This window comes from Podarcis liolepis (genome assembly GCF_965112155.1).
Source record: "Podarcis liolepis genome assembly, chromosome: 2".
Taxonomy (NCBI): domain Eukaryota; kingdom Metazoa; phylum Chordata; class Lepidosauria; order Squamata; family Lacertidae; genus Podarcis; species Podarcis liolepis.
In genome coordinates this window covers 43634181-43652697 of record NC_139555.1, presented here as the reverse complement: position 1 = coordinate 43652697, position 18517 = coordinate 43634181, and the positions used below count along the sequence as shown (strand labels likewise).

The 18517-nt window shown below is 47.8% G+C and overlaps 2 protein-coding genes across 6 annotated transcripts in view; both read right to left on the bottom strand.

Moving 5' to 3' along the window:
* Window positions 1-957: 957 nt before the first annotated feature.
* SAMD1 (sterile alpha motif domain containing 1) lies at window positions 958-9406 on the bottom strand. The gene is made up of 5 exons (XM_083490785.1): window positions 8525-9406; window positions 6399-6777; window positions 5839-5929; window positions 4382-4490; window positions 958-3092 (listed from the first exon to the last, which is right to left on the bottom strand). The coding sequence occupies exons 1-5, from the start codon at window positions 9263-9265 to the stop codon at window positions 2934-2936; spliced, it is 1479 nt and encodes a 492-aa protein (XP_083346911.1). The 5' UTR covers window positions 9266-9406; the 3' UTR covers window positions 958-2933.
* Window positions 9407-14740: 5334 nt separating this feature from the next.
* PRKACA (protein kinase cAMP-activated catalytic subunit alpha) overlaps window positions 14741-18517 on the bottom strand; it is a 59565-nt gene continuing 55788 nt past the window's right edge. For all 5 annotated transcript variants that reach the window (XM_083489571.1, XM_083489570.1, XM_083489568.1 and 2 more), the window contains exon 10: window positions 14741-16828. In XM_083489571.1, coding sequence (XP_083345697.1) covers window positions 16703-16828 — 126 coding nt within the window. In that variant the 3' untranslated portion in view covers window positions 14741-16702. The remainder of the gene's footprint in view (window positions 16829-18517) is intronic.

The window sequence follows — 18517 nt, the reverse complement described above, 5'->3', positions numbered from 1 at the left end:
TCACACTGAAGTGGGTGCACGTGATTCCCCAGCCCAACCTCCGGTTTCAGCTTCACATCCAAACTAGATTTCAAATAAAGGTTGAGATGAAACTTCGTTGGAACTGAGTCACCCAAAGTGATGGAGCACTTATTTGACCAGCTGTAGTATTAAAATACTATTTCTCCTCATTAGAATGGTCCAAATTAATTCCTAGCCTTTAAGTGTTTAACTTCCGGTCGCTAGATTAGCCTAGATCAACATAAAAGACTGTGCAATATGTTGTGTCCACCTTTACTAAGGAAACTTTGCCTTTGGATTTTGTAGATGTTGAATTAGGGAACACAAGCCCGGTTCACACCTCAGCACAGCCTTAGCCAAGGCCATTCCCCCTGCACAAATTTCCAAAACCTGTATGTTACAACCTGGGCCCACTGCCAACCAGCTCAAGCCTAGATCCCAAAGCACAAATCTGTTTTTTAAAAAACCACACAACCAGCCAACACCTTATCTGTGTATTCATCAGCACAAGGTCATGTATATCAGCCCTTAAACTGTACTACAGTATATCTAGGAAGTTAGGATCCTGAAGTCCCTTTCCGTCTTGTCTCTTACTTGAACTACCCTCTGCACCGACAGGCAACACAACCTTGTCCCATCCAAGCCTCACAGAGGAATTTTCAGAACACTGCGCTGGAACAGCCTTGCTTGGCTTTGTCCATTCTAATCTACACCTTTCCACTGTGGATATGAATGTCCTCTCTTCTTTCCACCCTGGCCAGTGTCAATAACAATGAAGTAAACGGGCAGCCCAATTCTATGCGCCCTACTCTGATCCCAAAAGGACAGCATGAAGAGCTGGAAAAATCACTCCCACTGTTGAGTCATCTAAATTGGTTCCTAAAGCATTTCACCTCCTATGGCAGCTCTTTTGACAACTGGTGGCCAATAAACAGAATACATATTAGAACCCAAAAATCTTGTTGTTTTTTTATTCCCAGCTCTGGACAAAATAGTAGGGTCTAGTGCAATAGGGGGCAACATGCAGCCGGTATGTAAGCCCCTGAGGCACTTTTGTGCTACAACATTGAGAACCTCTGCTTTCAAAGTTCAAACAATAGGTTTCTAGCCCTCATGGTTCCAAATAAAATTTTGAGAACATAAATTCAGTGTGCTCCTGTCTAGCTGTGCATTCCTCTAGGCATGCATGTTGGGTTGTGTCTCGAGCTACGTACGCTTCTCTGTTTCTGAGTCACAACTAAACAGGGTAGCTACTGTCTATCCACTGATCCTCAAACTGTACTAAGGGCCTGTCTACATTCCAAATTTAAACCAGTTTCAACCCTCATCTGCCACGGCTCTAAAACAACAAATTCTAGGAACTGTTGTTCTGTAAAAGGGTCTAAGATACTACAAAAGAGTTCTCAGCCGCCTCACCAAAAGGTGTCCATTCCTACAGTTCTTTACAGAAAGCCGTGACAGTGAAACGAGTTTCAAACTGTTTGTGAAACAGACACTTACTAAGCAACTGGGGTACTCAAGAGGTGTGCCCTGAAAAATCACCAAGAAAACTCAGATTTTGTGTTGTGTGCCATAGCTAGATCCTCTCCATTTGATTTGCACAAAGAGCCAATTTCACTGTAGTCTTTTTTACCACCTCCTCTTGCCTTTACAGTCTACCTTTGCGGGCTTGGCCTGCTTTAACAAGAGGAGATCCTTTCTTAAGGCAACAAAAACCACCACCCCACTTTTCGTAACTGAGAACAGGGCTACGGACCATTTCCTTTCCTTGCTCTTTTCATTCCCCAAAGTGTTTGCTCCACTTATATTATCTGCTATAGAAGCACCAGCTAAGCCACCGGGTTGTGAATATACACAGACGATGAGTCATCTGCCTCTGCTACTGCAATGAGACCTTCCCTAAACGCTAGGTGTTTCATTTTAGACCTGGTGATGGTGCAAATGTTACCACACTTTTTACCCCAGTTGATTATAGCATTGAAAATTGAGCCAGAACTCCAGAGTTCTGCTCCCATCCCTGGAATAGTCAGAATACATCCCATAAACTGATTAGCAATACCACTAGGTGACATCACCACCCTCAAATAAAAAAGGAGAGAAAAAGAGAGCAGAACTCAGGACTTCCACCTCTTTTTACACATACTTTTGTCCTTTAGACACATGTTCATTTTAGGTGATCCATTACCCCTTCCAGAAGGCTAACAAGTCTGGGAATACTAAACCAATTGGGTTTTTTTCCAGTTTAAATATTTATATATTTTTTTAAAAATGGGAAGAAAGAAATAATAAAAAGCAGTTGATTCTGGGCAACGGCCATGAAAACTGGAAGAAAAGCCTACCCAAACAGAAAAGAGAATAAAAAGATATTTGATTAAAACCTCCTGACACCTTCAGCAGGCTCTATCTTTGTCTTCTTGAGAACAGCAACAAAGGGAGGGGAGCAGGTAGGACCATCAAGTGCTACTGTGGTTGCTGTTGTTGTGGTGGTAAAGGGGAAGGGGAAAGGGGGGATGCTGAAGCACAAATTATCTCAATTAAACTGCGGCTGGGAAGAGGGACAAAAACCACATCTTTCCACCCTTTCCCAATAACAGACAATGCACTATGGTAAGTAAAATGCTGGGGTAAGTAACAAAGACAGGTTGGGAGAAGGGTGGGGTTTTTTTTTTTTTGCAGCCCTCCCTCCCTGTCTTTCCTATCTCTGGACAATCAGGGTAGAGAAGCCGCAAAGCCTGGATCATCATTTCTGTCCTCCCCACCATTTTCACAAAAATCTGGCCAAAGTCCTTCTTCCCCTTCCCACACAGCTGCTTCTCTTTTCATGGAGGCAGAGAAAGGCTGAAATGACTTGAGACAGTAGCGGTTGGCAGAGTCCCCGTTCACTTCTCCCCACCCAAGCTCTCCACACCCTTCGCGAGCTGCGCCCGTCCTCCTCAGCCCATGAAGGAGTCGCCCTCGTCCTCCTCAAAGTGGCACTGCTGCAGCACCTTGATGTGGTACTCGTAGATCTTGAGAGCAGGCCCCAGGCGGATGGAGAGGCCGGTCAGGACATCGGTGCGCTGCATCAGCAGAAGAGACTTCCCATCGATCTCCTGCAGCGGGAGCAACAGAGGGACAAAACAACAGGGCGTTTAGGGCACAGGGACTCCCCCCATTAAGAGACAGAATATAGATTACACACACACACACACACACACACACACACACAACTTGTAAGAAAGCAATAGTAGAGATCTGTATTAAGAAGGAATCCCCCTCCTCAGTGAACTGGAGGGAAGAAGGAAAGTGTTCTTTAAATCTAGACGAGCTTCCAGGTTGAGGAATGGATATGATTGAATTTATGCACATTTTTTTGCCTATCTTGAATGCTTAGTCCTTTTAACACATATTTAAGCATTATCAATTACGATTCATGCCACTGGTTTAACACCCGGCCATCAACCCATTAGGCCTCCAACACAAGCATAGCTGTCAACTTTTCCCTTTTCTTGCAAGGAATCCTATTAGGAATAAGGGAATTTTCCTTTAAAAAAGGGAAACGTTGACAGCTATGAACACAAGTCACCAGGAAATGCCCATCCTAAGCAGAATTTCATATTTTGAAATAGTCACAAGAGTATTTTTCAGTCTTTTCTATCTGAACACAGCGCATAGGAAGCACAACAACCCCGCTCTCTGTTGAGCTTAGGTCGCAACAGGGCATATGGAAAGGTGGCTTGAAGGTGCAGATGTCCATAGACAGCATCCAGCTCACAAGGTGGGATGCTTCTAATTAGGTGCAGATCCCTGAAGAGGGAAGCCTGACTTTGGCCTTGGTTGGTGCCATTGACAGCTGTAGTTGGACCAGGCAGAGAGCCTTGATTACAAGAGGAGAGAGGGCTGAAGGAGCCAAATCCTATACTAAGGGAAAGAGGCCCATGATGCAACATGCAGAGAGGGATGGGGAAGACGTGTGTGGGAGAACACTCTGGATGCTTCCTATGAACATAAACACACATTCAAATAGGATTGCTGAGCTCTAGTAACTATTTTTCCTGAAGCAAATAACCAGTCGGAAGCAATGGTGGGGAGTGGCAATATGGATAACTGAAACAGATCTCTAATCATTGGCAAGCACCTCTGTTATTTGCAAGGCAGGTTTTTTAGCACGCAAGAAAACCCCACGGTGACTGCTGCTTTGATGTACAATCATATGCACCCTGGCTCGTGTTTTACATTTGACAAAGAGCCCCTAAGCAACTAGGAACCGAGTGTGCATACATGCAAGTCCCTACCCTGTTAAACATTCAGTGCCCATGCCATTCAGGGCCTTCTATTTCACTAAGAGTTCCGCTTGAGCATTAATCCCCAAATCTTTCACTTGGTATCCCAAGGTTCTCACCTGTTCTTGAAAGGCAGATGCTTGCTCAGCAAAACCAGCTTCTGTGAAATAATCCACAACATCACTCACAGTCCATTCCACTGGGTCAGAAGGCTTCTCCTTCACTGAGCTACAAGGAGGAGAGAGAGAGAAAAGAGAATTCATACCCCAGCCATCCAATGGCCTCCTGCTCCACAATGAGAAGGGGACTTCTCACCAGGGGTTAAAAAGAAGAGAGTGCATGCATGGATCCAGAATGGGAGGGGGGCAGATCATAAAAAGAACCCAACTTGAGCAAGAGACAAGTTTTTCTGTACGGGGCCACCCAAACACCACCCCAGTAATTTATTATGTGTATTTTTAAACCACACTTCAAATATACTGTGGGAAGGGGAGGGGTTACAAGAGTAAAACAAAATGTGAATAATAAAGTCAAATGCCGCAAAATGACAGAGAGCAAGAACTTCATCTCAAAAGCTTGGGTAAATAAAAAAAACACCTGCTTGGAGCTGAAAGGAAAAATAGCATCTTGTCAGGGAAACATCTTTGGGCAGAAGATGTTCCATCACTTGCTGGGGATCCACCAGCAAAAATAAACTTTCTCTGGTTGCCACCCACCTCACCTCAGTCAGTGAGGCATATCTGGAGACAGGTGGCCCTTCAAGTTCCCTTTGAACAGGACCCACTAATGGAATGGAAGCCAGTGCAGCCGCATAGCACAGGCAAAACATGATCCTAACACCCAGTCCCAGGCAGCAATCAAGCAGCTGCATTCTATACGAACTGCAGCTTCTGAACAGTTTCCCAAGGCAGCTCTATAGACAGTGCATTCCAGCAGTCTATCTTGGAGGTTCCCAGAACATGGGTGACAGAGGCCAGGCTAACAGGAAGCCTAGCCCAGCAAACAGGAAGGGAAGGCCCCCATTGAGAGGCACCAATATGGCATCACAGTCACACGAATATGGCAATGTGCAAAGCAGCCTAATGAGGACGTCTAAGTATTTCAACCCCACTGTGCCTGCTGGGGAATCTGAAGGGCAGCAGCAACTCATTTCCTCCAATGAAGGAGGGAGGCAGCTGAAGAAACTTGCAGGACTAACTTATTGCTTCCTCCTCTACTGCCACCACCTCAGCAGCCCCTCATTCACTCTGACAGCAGCTTCATTTCCCAGAGTGTGCAAAAGCTAAGTGCTGCTGCTGCTCCTTCTCTTAAGAACCAGCTGGGGTGAGGCAGCAGCTACAGCTCCTCCCTCAATTCCATAAGCACCAGGGCAGAATTAGGGGCAAGCTTACCCAGATGAAAGCCCTTCTAGATGCAGTCAGCCTTTACTCACTGCTGAAGACGTCTTGTCTGGTCCTTTTCTAAATAGGTGGTGGCACTGATGGCAGGGGACTCAAGTGTTCTCTCCTTACAGAGGGTCATAGGTGAACTAGCTGTCATTAAACAAATGGGTTTTCGGTGCCCACTCAAAACTTACGTGCAGCTGAAGGGTCTCCCATCTGCCTGGATGCCAGGTCTCCCAGGGGATGAGGGCACAGAGGGCTCAGTACCTGCAACAGCTGGTGACACTGGGAGAAAGTAAGAGAGAGGGAGAAAAAAAACACACAAATGGGAATGGGCCTGGTTCTCTTACATAGCAATGAGGCTTTAACTAGCTGGTGAATGAATTTGTGCATGTGTATGTGCCTGGAGCCCTTTTGAGGCAGAGAACAAGAAGCCAGTTTTAATTCCCATGGCCCAAACACCTGAGAGCCAAAGCCATCTTCCCACAATCTGACCCCCCCCCCGCTCCTCATCCACCCATAATACCACTGACCTGGCCTAGGGCTCCTAGGCATAATTCTCAATAGTGAGTTGCACAACGACCCCAGGGGTCTATTTACACTGGAAAAACCTGTGCAATAATCTTATCACCATCTCCAATGGTTCCTCCATTAGGATCTTTTGCCATATCCCTCTAGGGCCTGGGTCTCCCAAGAAAAGTCAAGCTTAGCCAACTACTCCCCACCGCCCTCTCGCCCACCCTATACCCTATACCTGCTCTGTCTGGCTGCTGATAGGCGCTGCCATCTTTCTTGCTGCCCCCCAGATGGTGACAGGCACTTTCTCCAGGCCAAGAGGCCTTTGTATGACATTGCTCATTTCCTTCATGGTGGGGACGCTCTGATCCTTTGTTCAAGGGCTGCTCCTCGAGGGAGCGCAGGTCTCTGGTGAGGGCACTGCTGGGTGGGATCTCTTTCCCACCATGCTTGCTGTCCTTACAGTCCCCGTTCACCTGGCCCATCCCAGGTCTGCTGTAGTTGCTGGCCTCATAATCTTGTGCCACCTCTGAACCTTCAGACATGGTGGAGGCTTCATCCTCTTCTTCTTCTTCCTCCTCCTCTTCTTCTTCACCTTTGACCTCCTCACCTGCCTTCTGCAAACATAAAAAGAATACATATATATTTACAAATCCAGGCCCTGCTTCCACAGCACCCCAGACTAATCACCCCTGTGTCTAACTCTCCAGGCTTACTCAATGCTGGTGCCTCAAGTTCCTTGTTTCATTTTTATTGACTTTACAGTACTGTCCTACACATAATTGTTGTTAATGGTGCTTACTGCCAGGCTAAGGGTGTATGGGATTGTGGTCTTTTGCTAAATCCTATGCCAACTTTCCTGGGAGTTAAGTACCACTGACCTCTGTGGCTGTTACTTCTGTCTAGACATATAAACAGGATTGCACACTTTGACAACTAAGCCAATCTACTTCCAGGTTACAATGTAATTTTACTCAGAGCCATTTCTTGTAATCCTGCTTCAGTTTCCCCTATTTGTTCAAAATGAGTCACTGTACAGTGGTACCTCTGGTTACACACTTAATTTGTTCCGGAGGTCCGTTCTTAACCTGAAACTGTTCTTAACCTGAAGCACCACTTTAGCTAATGGGGCCTCCCGCTGCTGCCACGCCGCCAGAGCACGATTTTTGTTCTCATCCTGAAGCAAAGTTCTTAACCCGAGGTACTATTTCTGGGTTACCAGAGTCTGTAACCTGAAGCATATGTAACCTAAGGTACCACTGTACTTGGAACCAGTGGTGTTGCTAGTCTGGGTAAAGGCCTCCAAAATACTACCGCAAAATGCTCTTTGAAACACAGCAGGAGCCTTCTAATCCAAGAAGAGATGGAATCAAACTTCAGCCACACCATCCCTCCACTTGGCTTTGTTGGGCAGATACGCCTAGATTTATGGAAATCTATTGCCATCCTTGTAACAGAAAACTTGCCAAAAATAAGAGAACCGAAAGGGGCTTCTTTTTACTGGACTGTAATTGTATTCTACCCTTGATAATTGCTCTGATCCTTACTGGATTGGGTTACATTCCAGAGCTGGTCACCCTCCTGACCAACACCACATGATTTCTCCTTTTCTGCTCCCCCCTCCGCTCCCCGTTTGCATTCGCTGCCTTACTACTCCCACCACCTCCCGACCTTATTGGAGGTTACAGAACCCTTTAGGTCAAGCACAAACTGACTCTTTGTTCTGTGTTTATACGGAGCCTGGCACGGCCTGAGTTTGGCGGGGGGGGGGGGGTGGCGAGGTCGGAGAAGGGGCCACTGTCCAGGGCCCGACGTGCATCCTCAACGCCGCACAAGTGTCACCGGAGGGCCACGCACGCAGGTGAGCGGAGCCTCTCCACACGCCCGGGGTTGGTTCTTACCCGCTCCCCAACTCGGCCACGCAAGTTCCCCGCGGACCAAGCGGAGTTGTGCCATCCAGCGGCGGCCTTTCCGCTCACCTTCCCACAATACTTCGGAACTGCACGGGAGAATGTCGCCCCGTCGAAGCCCAGGCACCAATCGTGGCGCCCCCTCCCGTGCCAAAGCGATTTGATTGGGCGCTGCCCATAACTCTTCCTCCCAGACACACGCACACCTGCGCGAGCGCCCGCTGACAACATTCGGGGGGCTGGGCGCCGTCTGCCCTCCCCGAAAGCGGCTCCTCTCCGGCGCCCGCCCCTCCGCCCCCCCCCGCGCGCCCAGTGTTCGGGCACCCCCTGCGCGCGCACTCCTCCGCTAGGTCCGTTTCCGTCCTGGGGAAGCTCACCTGTTCCCCCTAGCCCGTGCGCCCCCGCCGCCCCGCCCCCACCCCCTCCCCCCGCGCGCGCCGCGGCAGCCCCTCACCTTGTTCCTGTAAGCCCTGGCGCTGGGCGCCCGGGCCTGCGCGCCTCTCTCCGCCCTGGGCAAGGCGACGCTGTTGCCGCTGCCGCCCCCGCCCCCGCCGCCACCCAAGCGGGTCCTCTCCAGCCGCTCCTCTTGGAGCAGCCCTTGCGCTCGGCCTCGAGTCACTCGGCCGCCCCCCGGCGCGGCGCCGTCGCCGCCCAAGTAGCGCACAATCTCTCGCAGGCTGACGGGGGAGGGCTCCTCCGGGGCGGGGGCAGGCGGCGGCGGTCGCTCCCGGCCGGTCCGACGAGGAGGCGGCGGCTGCGGCGGTGGCGGCGGAGGAGGTGGCGGCGGCGGCGCGGCTGGCTCCGCGCGGGGCGCTGCACGCTGGGAGGACCGGGGCGTCGCGGTGGCGGCGGCGGCGGCGGGAGCGCTGGGCGGGGAAGTGCGGGCCGGCCGCTGCGGGGCCGCGGGGCTGGCGGCGGGCGTTCCGCCTCGCCGAGGCGGCTGGACCCGCGCAGCGTTGCGGTACGAGATGCTTCCCTTGTAGCTGACGCGGAGCACGGCGCGCTGCTGGATGAGCTTCTCTAGCTCGGCGCGGGTGCGCTCCGGCTCCGGGCCGTGCCGCCGGCGCACCATGCGGCAGATGCGCTCCAGGTCCGGGCGCGCCTTGCGCGAGCGCAGCGAGTCGATGGTGTCCAAGATCCACTCCTGGTAGCGCGGCGCCTCCTGGCCCGGGGGCGGCGGCGGGGGCCCGGCCATGGTGTTGCCGCCTCCCCCGGGGCTTCGCTGCCCCCGTGCGCCGCTCCGCCTTGGCCTCAGCTCTTGCCCGCGCGGCGCCAACTAGACCCTCCGCCCGGCAGGCGCTGCTGCTGCTGGAAGCGGCGGCGCGCGGGCTGGTCCGGGCAGCGCGAGCTCCTCCCTCCCCTTCCCCCAGCCGCACGCGCCGCCGCCTCCACCACCGCCCGAGCGGGACCCGCAGCCGCTTAAGGAGGCGCTGTTGCCTCCCGTAGCCTCCCTACACTTGGCGGCTTAAGGTGGAGCAGGAGAATTCGCAGCGTCCCCTTAGCGGCCGCGCCGGCTGGAAAGGGCGCTCTCTGGCCGCCTCAGGCAGAAGTCAACAGCAGGAATCCGGCGAGTACATAATTCTTTTTTAAAAAAAAACAACTCGCTGGCTGTTCCATTTATAGCAGCAGGAGTTTCAGCGGCGGATTTTAGCGGAAAGTGGAATAGAAGTTTTTCCCTCAGCCTGCAACGCTTAGCTTTCCTCTCAAACGCTCGTCTTCATTTGCCCAATTTACGAACCTGACTTCCTCCTAGTCCACATTTATTCACTCAAAACTACAGCGGTCAGCGTCCACGCCCTTGCTTAATCCCGATCGCTGAAGGTTTGTCCTGCCTGCCCCTGTACACTTGTATTTCCTGACTACAGCAGATAAATGCGAGCGCTCAAATATGGAAGGAGATCAGAACCTCTATGTTTTGCTTTGTGTTTTTTTTTTTAAGGCGGCTGTAAAGAGAGGAAAAATGTCCCTCCCAGCCACCACTCCTTCACTTCCTATGACATTTGCTTTTGCAGCCCTAGGCTACACCATTAAGGTTTCAGTTCTGTGCACAGAGAAGCAAGCTCCACTGAGCATAGTGAGACTTACATCCAAGTAAATACACAGAGGTCAGACTGAACTGAACTCTTGCAGTTGTCACAACCAGTTGGCCTCTGGTCACACTAGGATGTCCTGCTGTAAACTCTCACAGTCTTGGGTACCCTCCTCCGACTCTTGTTCTCATATACTAGAAATGTTAGAAAGGAGGCCCTTAGATTTCACAATAGGTTGCATTTTGATTACTGTACTCTTCTTTTTGGCCAGGACCCCAGAGTTTATGATGTGATGACATAACAAAATATAAGCTGCTAAAACATAGTTTAAGAGGATAAGTAGGATCAGAAAGGGGAAGCTTGTACCTGTTTCTATTATGGTTAAGCAATTAATTGTAACAGTTGGATTCCCCCCCCCCCGCAGCCCCAGAAGTCAGAAGCTAAGCAATGCTAGGAATATTGACTATTGAATTTCAAAGAGATGAGACAGGAAATCTGCAGTAGAGTGACTGAGGCCTTGAGTATATTTTCTCTGTACTGATGTACTGTAGGGCTGTGAAATTTTCACAAGATGCCAAAGGCTAGCACACCACACCACACTCTTCATTTATTTGTGAATACGAGTTGCACTAAAGCATATCCATAGTAAATAGTGTGGTAGTTATTGTTCACGTAAAAGTCAGCAGTGCACGTCAGCACCACCAACTTAAGCTATGTCTGGTTGAAGTCAGTGCTATTGTCCATCTTCTCTACCTGCTAATTACTCAAGTCCTGACCAAGCTAGACCAATCTTCATCACAGTCCTTGGGTAGTGCTAGCTTGCAGAGGAAGGGCAGTGCTGCAAAATGTTGTGTACGCGGATGCTGCTCCACTTTTCAAGCTGCAGGCCCTTGCACAAAAGGGGAGCTACTACCAGGTATAGGGGAACCCCAAGATTTGTAGCAATACAAAAAAAGTGGAAAAAGCCAATGGAAGGAAATCTCAAAGCAGACCAATGAGAACAGCATGCTCAGGAGCCAGAGACTGACTAACTGGTTTGAGGGAGGGAGTGGTTAGAATCTTTAATAGCAGCACTCAGCAGTGCATCGTATTGTTGCAGCTCCAACTTCTATATATATATTTCCAACAACACATTGCAATAGCATGGCCAAGAATTAGAATACAGAGGCAACGTAAATAGGAACAGGCTTGGTTCTCGGTGAGAGATGCGTTGAATGTCTATGCAGAGTGCAGCAACCTACTGAACTATATAGTGGATGAGTTCCTTCAGTACACTGACCATCATAAGAGAAATACAGTAGTGATCTGCTTTATGCCTGGGGCAGGAGCAAGAATAGGGGAAAAGTGAATAAGGGATCCTACAGAACAGAATCCCTTCCTTGTTGGTTCTGGGGGAGAACAAAAGCATCTGCTTGGTGGCTCAAGGTAGGACTGGGGGAAAACCTTGCATCAAAAACCCTAGAGAGCCACTGCCAGCCAGTGCAGACAGTACTAAGTTAGATAGACCAATGATCTGACTCAGAATCAGGTAGCTTTCTATGGCCCCAAAAGCAAAATGGATAGTATAAATTGAGCAGCCATGCTAAGTTACCATGAGCTTTAACATTGCGCTATAGACTACTTCTATAAGTTGAGGACAGCTGATAAGGATATGTTAAGAGGTAGCTTTCATGAGTTATATTCCCAGTTTCCACAAATTGCAATTAGGGCAGAATAACAGGGTTTTGTGTCTTCTTAGGCTGTACCTGTTTAACTCAATACTTTCCCCAATGCTAATCCTGTGAGAATTTCCAGTCCACCTCAAATCATAGTTTTTCTAGTTATGGCACAGGTAACACGATTAAGCAGTAATGTGGACTGTGGGAAGCAGTGGTTTTGATCCACCCCCATTACTGATGGGAAAGAGGCACTGGAAAGGGAAGCAATATGCCCATGTTCACAAGCTGAGTCAGTGAGAGGAAGTGGTCAGGAATGAACTGCCTTCATGCCATCTCTTTTTCAAGCCCTCCTCCCTTCCAGAGGTGGGAATAAAGCACTGTAGCTTTCAGTATGTTTTGAAACTACCAGTCCACTTGTTTTACTTTAAAACTCCCAGTGTATCAAACAAATGATCTTTTCCAAACCGAAGCATTTGTGCCCTCCAGAGAGATTTCAAGAGCAACCGCCTTGAAAAATTGCAGTAGCATTTTGGTTACTCTTAACATCTCTCATTTGTGGTTTTCCTTAAAACACCAAGGTTCAAGAATTCCAGTATTTGCTGGCAAGCAAATGCAAGGTTTCCAGGCATCCTGAACAGAGACAAGAGCATGCCAAATGTAGCATTCCTCTTGAGTATACAACTTTAACATATATACACATCAGTTATCTAAATCTTATGTAAAAAGGATATTATGCAAGTCAAATGGCCTGAAGACTGCACACAAACACACACACATAGTTTAATCCAACTTGAAGATACCTAAACAGCTGATACATTGAAATTGGGGTATGATTCCTTACATAGGGCAACGGAGCCTGTCTTACGTGACAGGAAAAGGGGCAAGTTGCGTTAACAAGCCTGTGTTTGAGACATTTATGGTAACTTTGTGCTTCTGGGTTTTCAACATTCTCTAGTGTTATAGTGCCTTTTGTACCAACTTTCTTGCATAGCAGCCATGAGTTGTATGTGGACCTATTGAGAGGCCGCACGGTGTCAGACAGCTCCAAGAAGCTGCAAGAACTGTAGGCAGTCTCACTGGCCTACAACTTCTGCACCCTGTTAGCTTTGGAACGCTGGGGATCACTGTTAACCAAGTGCTACCCTCCTGAGCAAGACTTTGCTCATCACCAGATGTGGCCTTTCTCTTCATCATGAAGAGAAAAAAGTGCTCAAACAATGGGGACCAGATAGGGTATCAGAAGGCAATTTAAGAGGAAGACAGGTACGCTTGAGAGATGAAAAGTGGTTTGAGAAGGGCTTCAGTTCCCATGTGTACACACACACACACATTTTTGTCCCACTGCCATCTCTGGTCAAAAAGATTTTGCAGTTTTTGAAAGTAATACCACAGCTATTAACCGGAGGTGAAAGTGGAATTCCTCTTCCAAACTGTCGTCAACATTGGGGGAAGGTGGAGTGAACAAACTACAGTGTATCTGGGTTTAGCTAAGAAAATTAAAAAAGGAACCAAAAAGGATCTCATAGCTCCAAGAAGTCTTACCTCTGTATGAACTGGGAAAGCAGCTAGCATGCTTCAAATCAAGTTGCATCCCTTTGCTGTTCAGTCCCTAATGCTTGTTACTCTCAGAATGACCCATTCACTTTTAAAACAGTTCACCCTAGTTTTCCAGTGCACCTCATTCCATCACTTCACTTGAGCAGACATCTATTTAGAAGCCAACTTCAGTCGAACTAGAACAAGAAAGGAGTCTTGTAGCAGCATGAAGAACTGCTCTAGCATCCTAGCTAGCTAATGCAACACAAAAAAGTTAGTTTGTAATGTGCCACAAGCTATTGGTAGGCTGTCACTTTTTCAAGCCAAGCCTGAAAATAAGTACATAGAAAAAGCAAAATTTAGATTAAGGGAAAGAGTGACATTATAGCCAACTACAGTTGCCATACATCTTGCTGAAAAAGTTCTTTAAGTATGACGATAAGCAGAGACCCCAAAAGCAAAACACAAATGTCCAGAGACCTTGCAAAATAGTTGTACCTCTGGAGACTAATACAATTAGTTTTCTCAGAGACAGTGTTGATAATGGTTGATCTCTTACAAGAACAAGAATGTCTGTGTACCATTAAAGTGGTTTATATTTTGTCTGCCCAACTTTCAATGGCCTTGAATGGATGGATTTTGTACTAGACTTTGTACAACACTATAGTTCATTACGTAACTCGACATGTGACATTTATTTCACATACAAATAGTGTATTCTTTTGTAATCAGCAGGGTAGGAGCTTTCTATAAATATCAACATTCTAGGGCTCTATCTATCTATCTAAACACACAGGTCCAGTGAATCTGGCAATTGTGGAATGCTGGTGTAAACTTTAGGTAACAGACACATGATCCCATTTTCACAGCTATTTGATAATCTTAACTTTCCATCTTTAAGATGCTAGCAGAATTCCCACAAACTAAAAATTAAATAGTCTCAAAATATCACTTATATTGCTACTGCATTATTAATTGGCTAGTAAGTTAAAACTAGCTAATCCATTTTGTTAGCTGACCTCCTTAAAGTTGATCAGGACAGACAATACCCTCAATCTATGTACCTTCAGGCATGGCAATTAAACCGTAGGTAAAGAATCTCACTGTGTCAGTGGCAAATGTGACCACACATACTGCTCTCTAAGAAGATATATTCCATAACTTCCCATTCAGTGCCATCATTTAGCACCTGTCATTTGGAAGGCCCAAGTACTGTCTCCCGTATTAGTGTTCAAACTTCTCAATGTCATCACAGCCCCTCGCTTCTTCCTCTTCTCCGCACCACTCTGTCTTAAGTCACACTTCAGAAATAAAAATTCAGGTTTTTTTTAAACAAAACTTTATTGGTAATAGTTTCAAATATGTTTACAACAAAGCACACTGTTAAAGAGGAAGTAGGGTTTGTTTTTTTCTCAGTGAAACAAGTTTTGTTGGATTACATAGAAGTGTTTTTTTCTGAGGCAGGGAGCTGGTGGGTATTTTAACTCCCGCTGTCTCCCCAACCCAACACAGAAGAGGCCAATGAGCTATTGGTGGGAAGAGGACGACGAGGAGTTGGAGGGGCAAGCAAAGCTTGCCTGCTCCTGACAGCGCTTCTGTATGTTATATGTCATCTATCAATCTAAAGAAGACTGCTTTGCTCCCCAGCCACAGAAAGAAAACAAAAGAAAACTAAACTGGTGAATATAGAGTGTGTTTGGAGTGGGGTAGGTGAAGACAGAACACAAAGAGGCATTGCATTGGAAAGGGAGGGGGAGGAAAGAGTCGGAACAAATTAAATGGAGAGAAATGGGCTCCCCCTCCTCATCTTTGAGTCACAGCTCCCTCCGCATCCATGAGAAAAGACTCTAATAAAACAGATGCCACCTCTCATTCCCTGTCAGAACTGCAGGTCAAAATGGAATGGGCCTTCCCAACACTTTCGTTTCTAAGCCCCTACCCCACCTCCATTTACACTGGGATTTACATTTCCCACTCCCTCCTTACCGTCTTAACATTAAAAAAAAACCCCACATAGCAGGCCGATGGAGCCCTTAAGGACCGGTGCAATGGAGTTTCCACCAACAGACTGGAAAGATCCTTGTTTTACAAAAACAGATGTCAGAGGTTTGAGTTGGGAAGGGTAGGATCCCAGCAGCCAATGCATTTTGCCTGCGACGGTCAAGCTGTATCTACATGGACTTTCTCCCACCCTGATGGCTTACCAAACGGGAGAGGCCCCTTTGAAGCATGGCAACTAGCTAGAGTCTATCTGATGTTTCACAGGGTGGACTAGATCCTGCTTGTTTCTCTTCCGTTCAGGCAGATGCTCCAAGAGTTGCCTGAAGTGGGGAAACTCATGTTGGGACATTTGGATTGGAGGGTGGTGGTGATGGGGAGACTAGGGGAGGGAGAGGGAGAGAGAGAGAGAGAGAGAGAGAGAGAGAGGGAGAGAGAGAGAAGGGGTGTGTGCACATTTAAGAAAGACAAATTGAGACAAGCTTCTTTCTCTCAGTATGCCTTTGCCAGCTGGCAACCAGTCACTGCTCCCTCCTACAGGTGTGAAAACTATTGCCCCCTTCTTTCCCCCAAAATAGGGAGACAAAGATTGGAAATAAAGTGTTTTTCTATCCAAAAAACACACACAAATTCTTCATGCTAAAACTCAGTTGTTTTTACAGAGTTAAAATTCCGGCTGAATTTAATTTAACGGTGCGGGAGACAGAGCGTATAAAAAAGCACTGTGCCCTGCCTAGACTTTTAAAACCCTTTTTTATAAAGCCAGTCAACTATTTCTTTAAACTTTTTATTTAAAGATAATAAAAGGGGCCTGGAAAGGGGGGGGGACTGATAAAAGGACAGGAGTTGTCCCATAGGGGAAGGCGAGAGGGTGGGGCCATTAACCTGTTCAGTGCTGGTCTAAACACCAAAGTGCTGTGTGGATGTGGTTATTTCTTGCCCTAACCCCCCCCCCTCCAGAAATTCTTGCAATGCCCCATGAACCAGACCTTTCATAGGGGGTGATGAATGGCAAATATATCCCCTTTCCCCTAAAAAATAAAATAAAAATAAAATAAAGCCACCAATAAACCAGGGACTGTCCAATTAGGGTTTGTGTGTGGTAGTGGTGGGGAGGAGTATTGGAGTCAATATGAGGAGGAAGGGAATTTGTTTAAAACCTGCCTGAGAGTGGCTGGGAGCCACCTTACAGCTTTCAGTGGGAGGTGGATGGATGGCACTCCGACTGCTGCCTTTTCCACAGCTTCAAAACGAACTCCCCTTTTCTCTCTTCTGCCCAAACAGATTCAGGTGAACCCCAACACTCTCCCACCTCCCCAAATTAACATATAGGCAAGGAACTCTGGCCCTTGGGGCTGATCAAATCCAGCCCTTCCTTTTCCTGGGCACACAAAGCAAGGGGGACTGGCCCTAAAATTCTGCAAACTCCTTGGCGCACTTCTCACTGATGGACACCCGGATCTCCTCTTCCTCGTAGTCATCAAAGTTACTTGTGTCGCCGGGGCCTTTGCACTTTGGTATAAAGGGAGCTTCCACCTGTGGAGGGGAGGGGACAAAGCGAGGAGTTATTAGGGGTCGTGTCTGCATGGGTTTAGGAGAGAGAAATACCATTCGCTGTGAAATTGGGCTCCCTGCAGGGTTATTGGTTTAAGCCTTCTCAATTTAACCAGAAACAAAAATAGGTAGGCAGGAGAGAGAGAGAGCATGTCATACAGGGGAACCTCAGGGTTGGGGGGCAAATGTACTCCTCTCTGAACTGTGGGACCCTCCCCAGACCACACACACCTCCCTGGCCCCCCTTGCCTGACTGGAATAGGTCCTTGGGCTCTGGTAATATCTCTTGTTTGCCTGGATGGAAGGCAGAGGTTGTGGGTGTGTGCAAACATCTGTAGAAAGGAGCCTACTGCACCATAAAATGCACATCCACTGCTTTGCTCACTTTGGTCTCTGGCTTCACCCACCATCAGCATGTGGTCCCTGGAAGGCTGCCCAAAAGGGAATGTGGCCCTTGGATACAGCTGAGCCTATTCCACAGGCAAGGAGAGCAACATGAGCTCTTCCTCACTCATAGCTTAAGCCCGCTAAAGGGCAAGCCAGACATCCCTGCGCTTTTTAATCAGGTCCTTGACTGCTTATCTCTCAGGTGGGGCTGAGATCTACTTTCTGAGTATCAAAAATGAGTTGGCAGGAGAGGGGAACACAACTTTCCCCTCCTTCACCTTGCCACACTTGGGTTACTTTAATCTCCTTTCCCTTTAGCCCACTCTACTTCCAATACTGGAACTGGTTTGGGGGGAAAGAATCTCAAAGCAGCATTATACACCTTTAGGCGCAAGGCAAAAATGTTCCTTTTTAACCAGGCCTTTGGTTGATTTGATTGACATCCTATGCCCTTTTAGAATGTGGTACAGTATTTTTTTGCTTTGTTGGGGTGTATTTATTGGGTTGTTGTTTTTATTTTGGTAATGTGTTTTGTGGTTTTATATTTTGATTTTGTTTTGTGAACCACCCTGAGACCTCCGGATATAGGGCGGAATATAAATTCAATAAATAATAAATTATAATTATAATAAAACAAAAAGGAAAAGGGAGGACGGAGTAGCCCTTGATCCCCTTACTTGTGTGCCCACCCTGACGTAAAACATGGCTCTCCCCACACCTGCACATTACAAGCAAATAGGCAGGCACAGACTGAACAAAAACGCATGTCTTGTTTGGCTCTGAATCAGGCCCAGCCAAAATGGAAGCTGTACCTACTGACCCCTGCCTTGCTGCTCAGCTTCCTCCTCTCAAGGCAGAGATGCATTTAATTGGGCCTGCTATTTCCCCCCAGTTTAGGAGGAACTGAAACTTATAACCTTCATCTCCAGAATATTTGCAAATTAGGTAGGCAGCAGAACTAAGAGTGAACACAGTCAACGACATCATCCTATCCTGCCTCCCTTCAGCTTTTTCATACAAAGGGGTTTCTCAGCCCTGCCCTCCCATCATGTTCTATGGGCAATTACTTTCATATGGGCCACTAGCAGATCCTATACCAGGAATGGCCCTCCAGACTGTGCTGGATTCAAACTCCTGACCAGCAAGGTGGGAACTGGAGTCTGACAACATCTGGAAAGCCGCAGGCTTATACTGTGGAAAGCAACACGTGACCAGAGGTGGTTTTTAGCATCCAGATGCCATTAGCAGCTGTGGGGTTGAAGCTTTCAGTCAAATTCACATAGG